The 14,356-nt window shown below is 41.4% G+C and overlaps 1 protein-coding gene across 2 annotated transcripts in view; it reads right to left on the bottom strand.

Annotated features, from left to right (window-relative positions):
* Positions 1–7,775: 7,775 nt before the first annotated feature.
* Skil (SKI like proto-oncogene) overlaps positions 7,776–14,356 on the bottom strand; it is a 29,098-nt gene continuing 22,517 nt past the window's right edge. For both annotated transcript variants that reach the window (XM_041658997.1, XM_041658996.1), the window contains exons 5-7: positions 13,031–13,260; positions 12,603–12,827; positions 7,776–11,917 (exon numbers count right to left, since the gene is read on the bottom strand). In XM_041658997.1, the coding sequence (XP_041514931.1) occupies positions 11,759–11,917; positions 12,603–12,827; positions 13,031–13,260 (614 nt within the window). In that variant the 3' untranslated portion in view covers positions 7,776–11,758. The remainder of the gene's footprint in view (positions 11,918–12,602; positions 12,828–13,030; positions 13,261–14,356) is intronic.

Genomic DNA, 14,356 nt, shown 5'->3' with positions numbered 1-14,356 from the left:
CCTGAGAAAGCCTCAAGCGTACATCTTGGATTAATCCCAAAGCTAAGTAAGGCAAGGCAACTCCAGGCTGACCTTTAGGATCTCAGCACGCCCGGCTGAGAGTTGAAGGAGTGCCCAGACAGTAGCTGGGCATTTCTTTCTTTCTTTCTTTCTTTCTTTCTTTCTTTTTTTTGGAGGGGGCGGGGTTTCGAGACAGGGCTTCTCTGTGGTTTTTGGGAGCCTGTCCTGGAACTAGCTCTTGTAGACCAGGCTGGTCTCGAACTCACAGAGATCCACCTGCCTCTGCCTCCCAAGTGCTGGGATTAAAGGCGTGCGCCACCACCACCCGGCAGCTGGGCATTTCTTAATCTGTTTTGGTTTTCTGTAATTCTTTACTGGTTTTTGGATTTTTGTTTGTTCATTTGTTTGTTTGCTTTCTTCTTTCTTGGTTTAGCTCCTGTTCTTTAAGAAAACCACCAAAGCCTTAGCTAAACATGAGACAAATTAATAGAAACTTTAGTATTGTGACCCCCACAATAAATAATCTTTTTTAAAGTAGTCTAAGGAATCTCAAAACAAGCCAGTATAGTTCTTAACAGTTTAAAAAAATAAAGCCAGATTGTGGCAGCACACACCTTTAATCCCAGAACTTTGGAGGCAGAGGCAGGTGTATTTCTTATGAATTCGAGGCTAGCGTGATCTACAGAGCTACTTCCAGGACAGCCAGGAATAGACAGAGGAATCCAATCTCAAAACAAAACAAAACAAAAAACAAACAAACAAACAAAGCCAACAAATCCTGGAGGAAAAGGGTATCTAACTTCCAGTTACCAAATTAGAATTTTAAGATAGAAACAAAACTCAGTAAGATGTACCAAAAAACAGGGAAATATTACCCATTCAAAAGAGCAACCATCTGCCAGGTATAATGGTGCATGCCTTTAGTCCCAGCACAGAGGAGACATAAAGCAGGCGGATCTCTATGAGTGTAAGGCCAGCCTGGGCTACACAGGGAGACCCTGTCTCATAAAAAGAAGCAGTCACCGAAAAGATCACTAAGAACCATCCCCGGAGAAATAGAGGCCAGTGAAGACTCCATGGTTTTTTTTGTTGTTGTTGTTGTTTTTTTTTTTTTTTTTTTTTTTTGGTTTTTCGAGACAGGGTTTCTCTGTAGTTTTGGAGCCTGTCCTGGAACTAGAACTCCATGTTTTTATTCGCCTTTCCGTTCCTGTGACCAGAAGACCTGACAGAATCAACTTATAGAAGGCTTTCTCTGGGTTAAAGTTCAAGGGAAGCGGCTAATCACGTGGAGAGGCAGTGGCCTCGGGAGCCTGAGTTGGATGGGCACCCTGTGACGTCATCAGGAAGCAGACAAGTGGGGCTGGTTTATAAAGGTCCACCCAGAGACCCGGCCTCCGCCAAAGCTCCACATCCTAAGGGTTCCGCAGTCTGCCTTAACAGAGCCTCCAAGTGGAGAGCAAGTGTTCGAGCAGCGGAGTCCAAGGGTGCGTCACCTCGTCAAAGTACAATAAAACCCAAGTGCTGATTAGGGCGTGAGGCAGAAACTGCGCTGGAGACGGGACAGATAAGAAAACAAAGAGAAGAGGTGCTTTTGCATGGGAAGGAAGGGACACCGGAAGGCGGGAAGGAAGGAGGGGTGGAGTGCCAACAGCAAAGCTTGTCCCCAGAAATGACGGAGGAAAGAAAACCTGCCCAAACAGAAACCTAATGGCATCCATCACCACCAGACTTGACTAAAAACTGCAAAGGGAGTTCTTCAAATGGAAACAGGAGGATGTTTTAGACATTTGAAAATATGTGGCTCACTAGAAAAATTAAGGGCACTTCAAATTCAGTATACTCAAGTACTGCAATGGTGGCATACAAATAAATAACTTATTCTTGATTTCAAAAAAAGCTCAACGCATAAAGCTATTAAAAATAATAAAATCAGGCGGGCAGTGGTGGTGCACGCCTTTAATCTCAGCACTTGGGAGGCAGAGGTAGGTGGATCTCTGTGAGTTCCAGGACAAGCTCCAAAAGCTACAGAGAAATCCTGTCTCGGGAAAAAAAAAAAAAAAAAAGTTTATATGTCTACCTGACCCCAAGATGCACCCCTTTCTCATGTTTTTTTCATTACTCCCCTCGACCATCCACCCCTCAAGCCGGTCCCTCATGCTCCCACCCCACCCTCCCCGAGTCCACCCAGGAGATCTCTATGTCCCCTTCCCAGGGAGATCCGTGTGTCCCCCTGGTCCTCCTTGTTACCTAGCTTCTCTGGTCTGTGGATTGTTGCCTGTTTATCCTTTACAGTTAATATCTACTTATGAGTGAGTACACACTGTGTTTGTCTGTGTCTGGCTTACCTCACTCAGGATTATTTTTTCTAGTTCCATCCATTTGCCTTCAAATTTTCTGATATCACTGAATATTTGAACAGCTGAGTAGTAGTCTATTCTGTAAATATACCATATTTTCTTTATCCATTCTTCAGTTGAGGGACAGCTAGGTTATATCCAGGTTCTGACTAATTACAAATAAAGTTACTATGAACATAGTTGAACAAGTGTCCTTTGGGGGGATGGGAAGAGGTGGGCAGGAAGTGAATGGGAAGAGGGGGAAACTGCGGTCAGGATGTAATATAAGTTAATTAATTAAATAAATAAATTTAAAAATGTTTCTATGTTTTCCCTGCGTGTGTATATGAATGCAATTCCTGGCGGGGGGGGGGGGGGGGAGAGTGCCAGAACTCTGGGAACTGGAGTTACAGATGGTTGGAAGTGCTGAGAACTGAACCCAGGTCCTCTGCAAGAGCAGCAAGTGTTTTGAAGAGATGCAGTCATCTCTCCAGCCTCCATGAACACTTGCTGTTCTTGCAATGACCAGAGTTCAGTTGCCAGCACACACACTGGGTGCTAAAACATCCTGAAATTCTAGAGAAGATCTGAACCCTCTTCCCGTCTGATACCTGCACTCTTGTAATTCTCTCCCTCCCCCCTCCTCTCTCCCCTCTTCCCTTTCTCCCCTTCTCTCTTCCCTCACTTCTCCCTCACTCCTTTGCACACGCGCACGTACACACACACACACAATTTAAAATAAGATAATTCTTAAGAGCTAGGGTATCTCAACTGATAGTACTTACTCATGTCACGGTCACAGACACAGCCTGAGAATTTCAAGGATGACCAATGGAGCTGCTCAACAGTGGACAGAGCGTGTGGATAGCATGGCACCCTGGTCAGTCCATGAGGCACACACGCACAAATAAGCATACAAGGAAGGAAGGGAATGGGGAAGGGAAAACGAAATCCCATGCATACGAAAACCGACGTAAAAACAATCTTTTCTAACCACAATAGTGTAAAACTAGAAATCAGTAACAGGAGACATTTCAAAAACTTCCCAGTTTGTGGGAACCAGACATAGTTCCTAAAATAAAAACTAAACAAACAAAGTTCCAAACAAACAAATAAAAGGAAAATTAAAAATGTTTCATTTGAAACAAATGAAAACAGAAACACCGAATGCCAGGACTCATGTATGCAGCCCAAGTAGTGCTAAAAAGGGAAGTTTAGGGTGATACCTAACAATATTAAATACCTACCAACATTAAAAAAGAGAGTCCCTAGGGCAACAAGAGGCCCAGCAGGTAAGAGCCCTTATCTCAAGCCTGTCAACCTGAGCTTGATCCTCAAAACTCAGAAAAAAAAAAAAAAAAAAACAGGGAAAAAGAGAACACCACCACAGACTTGTCCTCTGTCCTCGACTGAGCTCCGTGATGGACAAAAACATGATAAGTGTTTCTTAATCATAAAGATCCCAAACAACCTAACGCTGTGTCTGATACCTAAAAGATGACTAAGAGAAGCCTGAAGCTTGTAGAAAGAACAAGGTAATACGGATGAGGAAGGATTTTAAAAGAGGCAAAACAAACAAACAAACAAAAAAACATATAAGGTTTGGATATCCTTGGGGCTGGAGAGATGGCTCAGAGGGTCAGAGCACTGGCTGCTCTTTCAGAGGACCCAGGTTCAGTTCCCAGCACCCACATGATAGCTCACAACTGTCTATAACTCCAGTTCCAGAGGATCCAGCACCCTCACAGACATATATGCAGGCAAAACAAACAAATAAATAATTTTAAAAATAGGTTTGGATACCCTCAAAAATAATCATTCCTTGTTAGAGGGAAAACAACCAAAGAAACTTTAGCTGGACTAAGAAAAGTAGAAAGGAATCAAAATGAAAAATGCACCCATTCCAACCAATACAACACAAATACAAGGGCCGTAAGACTAAAAGCAATCATTCTATGGCAATAAATTGGAGAAAATGTGTATATTATTGGACATATATATCCATAAAGACAAAATAATGAATAGAAAAGTTTGAACAGATAGTGACAAGACTGAATCATTAAAGTCTGTCATCAAGAATGATCAAAGACCTCAGCCACACCCACGCACACACTACACACACACTCACACACATCACACATGCACCACGTACACACACCCACGCACTCAGACATTACACATATTCACACACACACCACCCATGCACCACGTACACACACTACACGCACTCACACACTACACACTTCACACACACACACACATGCACATACACACACCACATGCACACACACACACACCGCAGCTAATAAATCCACTCAGCAAAGTGCCAGGCTACAGAATAAACATGTAAAATTCAGTTGCATTTTCTCTAAATACAAAAGAATGCGACATGGAAATTAATTTATTCTATGCATCAAAAAGAATTGTTTAGGGTTAAGTTTAACCAAGAAAGAGAATGATTTGTGGACCAAAAACTACAAAAAAAAAATGCTGAATAAAATTAAAGACCTAAGTAGAGAAACATCTCAAGTTCACATTCCCTAAGATTTCATTTCATTAGAATGGCCCTACCACACAAAGCAGTCCCTACATTATGAACCCAAAGGACACCAGATTATCAAAGCAGTAAGAAGTTTGGGCCAGGCATGGTGGCACATATTGATCCTAGCATTGGAGAGGCAGAGGAAGGCAGATCTCTGAGTTCCAGGCCAGCGAGGCCACGCAGTGAAACTCGGTTTTTTTTTTTTTTTAAAGATTTATTTATTGAGCATCCAATGTACTGCTGGCAAGGAAGGCACCAGGTCTCATTACAGATGTTTGTGAGCCACCATGTGGTTGCTGGGAATTGAACTCAGGACCTTTGGAAGAGCAGCCAGTGCTCTTACCCTCTGAGCCATCTCTCCAGCCCAGAAACTCGGTTTTAAAAGAAAAGAAATTTAGAAGATTCACAACTCCTCATTTTCAAAATTACTTCAAAGTTCCACGTGAAAACTGTATTTCTGGTGTGAGGACAGATACGAAAGAGCCCATAAATATGCTTAAGTGATAGGGTTCAGTGACTTCAGACAAGGGCACCACGACCATTTGACGGGAAAGAGAGAGGGTGGGCTTTGTGTTTTGTTTTCAACAAGAGAGCTAGGAAAACTGGATATCTACACGTAAAATAGGAGGGGGAGGAGGAGAGGGAGGAGGGGAAGGGGGAGGAGGGAGAAGGAATTTTTGCATCATATACAAGAATTAAGTGGCAACAATTACTATGACACCAAAAACACAAGTAACGGAAGATAAAATAAACTGGGCTATTAAATTTGAAAATGTACTCATCAGAGGTGTGATGATTCATTGGGCCAATCTAAGGTGGAAGATGACCATGGAGACAAACTTCTGGGCATGACTGTACGGGTATTACCAGAGAGGTCTACCTGAAGAGGAAGGACCCTGAATACACATAACATCAGCCCGAGGGCTTTGGCCGCAGCCTGAATAAAAAGGAGCAGCAAGCTGAGCACCAGCACCAGCATTCGCCTCTCCGCTCCCTGATAGCAGATGCAAAATGACAGCCAGTCTCAAGCTCCTGCCACCATGTTTTCAACTGATGGACTGCGTCCCCAGGAAGTGTGAGACAAAACAAACCTTAGTCCTTCAGTGGCTTCGGTCTGACATTCATCACGGCACCAAGACAAGTTAAGACTACAGTGAAAAAGACAAATCAGAATGACAGGAAAAACATCCAAGTTCCATTCTGAAAAGAATTAAGACAGAGAATAACATGTGCTCAGCATACAAGAGATCCAGGGCTCAGTCTGCAGCAAAGGAAAGAAACCCGGACTAAGACGAGGTCAACAGAGCACAAGAGAAGCCAGATTTTAAAATGAACAAAGGGCTTGGCAGTATGTCTCCAAAAATACACAAGTGCTAATAAACACATGAAAGGGGGCGCACTTTAGGAATGCAGGTCAGACCACAATGAAACCACACTTCGTATGCCTGCGGATACTGTGATTGATGAAAAGCCCCACATAAATCACAAGGATGTGGAGAAGCTGGCAGGGTTACGCTGCCTTTCTGGTGGATGTGTAAGAAATAGCCCGGTGGGTATTTGCCAGCTCCTTGAATAGTTAGTTAAAAAATTAACAGTTGAAGCATGAACTTAAATGATTCACACTCCAGAGCTATCGGCAGACAAAGGGTCGACTATGGGAGGAACTTGGAGAGGAGTAAGAGCTGGATGTGTGGCATGTGGCTACTGAAAGCACGCCTACTGGGGTACTGGGGTTTTCACCCCATCTAAGCACCAGAAGCAGCAAGACACAAAGCAGAGTGGGTTACAGTCTGGAAGTGGTGAGGACACAAGGCTGGGCGCACCCAGCGGCAGCTACTCACCACGGAAGTGGCTGATGTGTCTACACGTGCCCCAGAAGGGACATTATGCAGTGTGGCACTCTACCACGACTCTAGCGATCGCTGTCTGCTGAGGATGAGCTGGACTCAGTGACCTAATTCTTTTATTTTTGTGGGAGAGGGGAGAGGAGTTGGTTTTTGGTTTGGAGACAGGGTTTCTCTGTGTAGTTCTGGCTGTCCTGGAACTTACTCTGCACATCAGACTTGCATCAAACTTAAGAGATATACCTGTCACTGCCCCCAAAGTGCTGAGAATAAAAGCATGTGCCACCCCCACTCAACTTGTGACCCATTTCTAACACACAAGGAGAGGCAAGTGACTGAGTGACTTAGAATTTTGGTCAAAAGCAAACAGCGGCGTTGCTTTCTTCCCGGTCACTTATTTGGGTAAGTCAGGTTCCACACTGCTATGCCATCAAGAGCCGCAGACACATGCCCATGTAGAGGACCGCCTGTCGATACCCACATGCACTCACCTAAGGCAGGCCCTCCAGCCTAGTCAGGCTGACAACATCCTTCTGGGCCCCAAGCCAAAACATCCAGTCCACCTATTCTTTGACTCTCAGAAACTACCTGTTTGCCCTGAGTTACAGAATGTGTGGTGGTAAGAAATAACGTGCCAGGGACTTGGGGCGATGTTAAAGCAAGGGTGTGAGTGGCCCAGCAACAAAAAATAATAAAAAAATCACAAAATGCTGCCTGGCATTTTCAACACCTGAAGTACTATATAAAAGTATTAAATGTTCCATGTTAATCTGTGCATTATGAGTAAGGTACAGAAAGAGAAAAATGGGGGCTGGAGGGACAGCTAGGCAGTTAGGTGCACTGGATACTTCTTTCAGAGGCCTCCAGAAGTTCCCAGCACCCACCTCAGAACCACCTCTCCAGCCTTCACGGGCATCAGTCATCCACATGGTAAACATACATACACACAAGCACTCACAAATAGTAACAAATTTATTTAAAATTAAAGGAAAATGTCCATCTTAGGGGAGCAAGAAAGTTAGCCGTTAATACTGAGACTACCTGAACCAAATCTCATGGGCATTAAAAGCTTTTATTGGGAATATCATCCACCATCTATACAAGTTATATACAAGGCATGAAAATGGAAAACAGCACAAAATACAATTGAGGTATAAGCTAAGAGCACAGTATGTCATGTTTCAATAAATATAATCCAAAATTTGTAAACTAAGTAACCAGATAGATGAATCTTATTTTTTTTTAGTAAAACCATATAAAATATTTATTTCACGTGAGGTAGAGGACAGTTTTGTGTGTCATGTAATGCAACCAACCACAGCAATTTTAATCATAAAACTATACACACTGGCAAAATTACCAGTTGAATTATGCTCAATATAGTCAATTTGCTTCAGTAGTTGCAGAAGGGACCATTCACTTACTGCCTTCACAGGTTAAAACTGAGGAGTAATTGAAGACTGTTACATTGCCTTAAAATTACCAATATAAGTATTTCCAGCAAAAAGCTAATGGCAACTACATGTATCACAAACTCTAACAACTCAAACGATGTCCTAGGCTTAGCAATTATTTTAGTAGGGTGTTTTCATGAGAATTAAACGTGCTGTGCTTTCTTTTTTTTCAAGTGAGGTATCTATATTGAAGAAAAAATCTTATAAATTCCTTTTATACTAAACTAACTTTAAACACTATTTTGTTTTCTGGGCTTAATTTTTTAAAATGTTTTATATTTGATTACTTCCTAATTTCAAAACAGTTAACACTATATATGACACTTAATTCTATTTCTAAACAAGCTTCAAATTGTATATATTTTTAAAAGCCATTTAAGTGGGAAGATTAAAAAAGACTGTCCTTTCAAACAAGATACAATACAAAATACCCATATGTTTTTCTTCCAATAGTGGAAATGCTTAAGTATCTTACACTAGAAAAAGAAAAAAACTAAGTTCTGTTTAAATATCTCAGTTCCGCAGTTCATATCACATATTGCTGATTGCTTCCATGAAACCGTGAACAAGTAGGTCCAAGAGCAGGATCAGATGGACATGATGAACACAATTTGTCATCAGTTTGGAATGCCCTGGCCTAAGGATTAAATGCACAACGGACAAATAGAAACTAATGTTCTTGCTGACCCACTCAAAGCCTAACACATTGAGCACACCTTCTAGAAGTGGATCCGAGCCCTGCAAGACCAGCTTCGCAGCTGTTTCTAGGGAAATACCTTGGGCACGTTTCTTAGTACTTGTGTTTCCTTTTCATTTTGCAAACAAGTCAGACACACAGAGAAACTGGCTGCTCTGATGTGACTTTCAAAGGACACAGGAGCCTGCGAACCAAGTGCAACCCACTGTCTCCCTACTCCAGTCTGTTTATAATTCACTATGTACAGATGAGTTTTCCCATTACTCCTTCCCACCCCTGTACAAAAGATTTTACATATAAACAGGTTATATATTAAATGTTATAAAATTAGCTCAAGAAGCATAAAACATCCTTATCCTCAAAAACACAAGAAATTCAAGCAAAGGAATATATTTCAAAAATATTAAAGCCCAAGCCAAACCTAAGTTGTTGGTCAAATCTTTCGGTGTTCAAAAGTCCTGGTTGATTGGCAGGTGGTTTGAGTCTCCTTGAGGGCAGCAGTTCCCACACTTGGACCACAGAGAGAAACCATCACCACCACAGCAGGCATCACTCGCCGTCTCTCCTGCACTCTACAAACTCTGCAGTGCACTCCTAAACCCAGGTTTTCAGAGCACATGGTCTCCTTTCTTCCTGACAGAACAGAGTCTGAGGAAGTATCTGCTTGCCTAGTAAGCTTGGCACAATGCACAAGACCGAACACCAGAACGAACTTTAAGATAGCAACCAGCACACAAAATGAGCATGCATAAAATAAGTCTCCTATGGAAAGTTAAGCAGTGGTCACTTTGGGAGTATGACAGAGTTTCAATTTCGTTTTCAAGCTATATGGAGCAATGTAACTTAAAGTTACTTTCAACAGTAGTAGGTATAATATTTACAGCTGATTAAAATTATTTTCAAGGAAGTTCAGACAAAAAACTATGGCACATCCTTTCATCTTCTGGAAAATAAAGGCTATGCTAAACAATGTCATGAGGCCAAGTTTCATTCAAAGACTCGAAAAATTACATGTGCTTTAGTAGCACGTAAGTAGAAGAGTTTTGAGTAATCAGAAAAATAAATGGTGTAAGTTTGCCTCCCACATAGCCCAGCTGCACTATAACTGACAACTAAGCTAAAGCTATTTTACAAATGGCTGTGATTTTTCTTTCCCCAGATCTAAATAAAATGACATATATGGTCCCTGTGCAATTTAACATCTGTTTCTCCTCAAGGAGGTTACAAAAGTCAACACATTAAATTATAAAGCTAACATAGAGGAGTAAATCCCCATTTCGGTCAAAATACATTTAGAAAGCAAACTCCCTTTTGGAAAAAGTTGCTTTTAGATGTATCAAGAAATATGTATGAAGAAACATGTATGAAGAAACGAAAGAGCAGTGACAGCCTTAACTCTTAAGTTATTCCTAAGCACAGACACCAAGTCCCTTCATGTAGTGAACATACACACACACACACACACACACACACACACACACACACCCAGGTGTGGTGGGGCCCACGCCTGTAGATCCAACACTTGGGAGGCAGAGGCAGGAGGAACCCTGCAATTTGAAGGGGAAACAAAACAAAAAGAAAAACCACAATGCTCTTAGAATTCTCCCTAGTAAATTTCAAGCTGAGCATCAACTAATGGGAAAGCCACTGGTCAAAAATAACAGACTTTAATGTGCAAAAAAATAAAAATAAAAGTGCAGAGGCTGCCCTTCCCCAAACCACGGAATTCATTTGTCATCTAAAGTTCATCCAAAATTCCTGCTAGTAGCAGATACTTCAAGGGTGAATTATTAAGCTATCAGATATTATTAGCTGACTGTAAATTCCTGATTTTAAGATTAAAGAGTCATAATGGTCCATTCGTGCAAGTTTTAAGGTAACATTAAAATATACAAAAGTCCAAAATAACCTTCAAGATATTTAATATTTTATAATTTAAAAGAAAAAAATCCATTATATAAATTTCAGTAAGACCCTTTTTAAGACTACATATAAAAACTGTACAAGAGGAACCAATGTACATCAGTGGGATCCATTTTCCTCATGAAGATGAATATTCTCACACCATTAACAATAAAAGTTAAGCAATCATTTTAATTTTCTTAAGTCAACACACACATATCTAGATATAGCCACTCTTAAACCAAAAGACAAATTACAACTGCTCTTGTGTGCAGCATGAAGGTACAGCAAAGCATGCTCCCCCACAATGTACACTGGGGTGGTACTATCATTCCATCAGTAAGATTCCTCTTAGGAGGAACTTCATTCCACAACCTGAACAAAATAAAACACAAACTTGGTATATAAAAATGAAAAGATCCCAGCACTCAAGAGGCAGAGGCAGCTGGATCTCTGAGCTCGAGGCCAGTCTGGTCTACAGAGTGAGTTCCAGGACAGCCAGGGCTACACAGAGAAACCGTATCTTGAAAAACTAAAAAGAGGAGATTCTGTAATAAGATATTCTGTAATGAGAAGGAAGACACAGAGTTGGCTGGCTCTGTATAATAAACATTACCCTGTATCTAAGCTCCAGACTGAAATAAGCATACAAAACTGACATTGCTCTTTTCCACCACATAGCGCAGCTGTGGAAAGTATGTAACTGTTGGGCTTGCCTCAGAAATACAGGTAGACAGACTGTCCACAGACTGAAATCACATAGGTCAGCATTACCAAGCTGACTGAAAAATGTACAAAGAAGCAAATGTTCATTCATTTGGAAAACGGAAAAATTGATGTACTACTATATAATCTTTGCACTTTGCTGCCCTACAAATGAACAGAATGTCTAGTTATCTTCATTCATATAAGATGATAAAATTTAATTTCCAAAGCAAGCAACAAACATAAATCCCTGTCAACCAAATACAGAAGCATCTCTTCTATTCCTTGGTGGTCTTTGACGATTTCACAATCTGCAACTTCAGCTCTTTTATCATCATCTCTAACTTCTGTCTCGCCTCCCGCTCTTGTCTGAGTTCATCCTGGAGTTCTTGCCTGTCCGCCTCAGCATGGTCCAGTCTCTGCCTCAGTTCTGCCAACTGTAGATTTAAAAGACTGTTAGTTTCCATCCCTTTGATTATTTCCATTGAATCATCTTACCGTGGTTACAAAACAAACTGCCATTTGCTTTTACAAAATGAACTATGTCCATGCACACCTCAGAAAACCAGTCCTTTTGACATCTGACATGACAGTGAACTGCAGGAACAGAGAGGAACGAGCATGCAGCATACTCCCCAAAGGCTTCTAGCTCACTCCGACTCTCTCCACGGCTGCTATGATAATGTGCTCATCTCCTCCATATTTGTGATAACAGTAACAGAATTATTCATGTTTGCTAATTTGGAACAAAAACTCATCGTACTATATCAAAATAACAAAGAAACTATATTCTAATTATTTGTTTATTCATCTATATGGTGCTAGAGATTGAACCTAGGGTCCTATGCATGTTAAGGTGTTTTAATACTCATCTATATCCCTAGCCCAAAAAGATGCAAACTTTACATACAGACAGTAAGTACTAAATTACAGAATCCCAATAAAAACTGAAAATAATAAAGGTTAAAAAAAAAATCTTACTGGAGCCAAATGTGGGGGTATATACCTTAAATCCCAGCATTCTTAGTGGGGAACATAAAGCTGTATTTAAAGTAGTTTTCCGTTCTGAAGCCTGGCCCGGGAAGCGAGTGCCCACCCATGCTGAGTGATTGGTGCTCTCACCTGGGCTGCGTACTCGGCCTCTTTATCCTTCTCCAAGTTTGAGTCACAGGTGCATTTCTGCTTCATCACCTGCTCCAACTTCTTCTCCAAGTCTCTCTGTTCAATATAAAATTCCTCCATCCTCTGAGCATGCTCATTCTGCAAAGACTCAAGCTCCTTCTGTAGATTCTGCTGCTCTTCAGTGAGCTCCTTCATCGCCTTAGAGCTGCTCAGCATCTCCACTTCCTGTAACATAGCGACAACTCCTTATTTCCAGCCCCTCAGGAAAACCTAAGTCAGCTATGTAGCATGCCTGCAGAAGTGACTGACGTGAAGGACGCCTTCTTAGCACAGAACTGCACCACCCTGAATCCGTCTGCTGCATCGCATTCTGACTTTCTCAACATTAAAAACTATCATAATAATGACTATTTCTTAGGTCAATTTACCATCTGAAGCTGTTGCTTCTTCTGCAGAATTGAATTCAGCTTCTCCTGCTGTTTTACATAGGTTCTCATCACTTCTTCCATAATCTTTCCCTTGTCGTCCTCACAAGTAACATCTCTGACCAGAAACGGAGACGAAGCTTCAGCATCAAGCTTGCTTATGTCTCTCACTAAGTTGCAAACAGCAGACTCAGATTTCTTTTTACTCACAGAATTATTTGAGATCAATGGATCTTTGGAAAGAAAACAGAAGGGGAAAAAAGTATTAATATCAATGGCAAAAAGTCCCTGGACCAATCCATAAGCAAAATTAAGAAACAATTTCATTTCTAAATCACCCAAAAGCAGTAAGATACTTAGGGAGAACATTAACAAAAGCGCCAAATGCATACAACGACAATTGCAATGCTCATCAACTAAAAGGCTTTACCTACTCAGTGTACTCCACATCAAAACTCCAGCTCTATTTTCAGAGAAACCGCCAGCTCGTTCTGAGATTCACATTTAAATGTGAGAAATTCAAAACTGCTACAACAATCTAGAAAAATAGTAATAAATGTGGAGGGCTCACAACCCCCAACTTCCTATCTTCCTACAAGCTACAGAAATTACAACATGGGTCAGGTAAAGTGTTTGTCACTTAAGTGAAGACCTGAGTTTGAATCCCCAGAATCCTTGAGAAGCTATATGCACACTGGCAAAAAGAAAGGCAGATACAGACGAATCCCAGAAGCTCAAGAGAAAATTAACAAAAACACTGCCTCAAAGTGGAAGGTGAAGGCAATACCCAAAGTTGCCCTCTATCCTCCACATGTCCTCACACACAAATGCACATACATGGTGTAGGAGGGTCTTCTTTCTGTGTTGCTTTCATTGGTCAAATAAAGAAACTGCCTAGGCCTTTTGGTAGGGTAGCCCTTAGATGGGCATGGTAGACAGAACAGAATTCTGGGAGGAGGAAGAAGGAGAGGCATGGCTCTCCTCTCCGAGATGGATGCTGGTTAGACTCATGCCGGTAAGACACAGTCAAGTGGCTATACACATTAATGGAGATGGGTTAAATTAATATGTGAGAGTTAGCCAATAAGGGACTGGAGATAATGGGCCAGGCAGCAATTTAATTAATACAGATCTCCATGTGATTATTTCGAGCATAAGCTAGCCAGGTGGCCAAAAGCTAGGCGGCAGGAAGCAGCCCACGTTCCTTTTACTACACATACATGTACACAAACATACATTGTACATACACACACAATCAAAATTGTGGTACTGACACAAGACTAGACATTGAAATCAGAAAAAAGAATTCAGAGTTCAAACGCTCACTTT

This window comes from Microtus oregoni, unplaced genomic scaffold (assembly GCF_018167655.1).
Source record: "Microtus oregoni isolate MIOR12 unplaced genomic scaffold, Mior012 000010F_ref0000083, whole genome shotgun sequence".
Lineage (NCBI taxonomy): Eukaryota > Metazoa > Chordata > Mammalia > Rodentia > Cricetidae > Microtus > Microtus oregoni.
The sequence above is the reverse complement of the archived record's forward strand: the minus strand, read 5'-3'. Positions and strand labels throughout refer to the sequence as shown.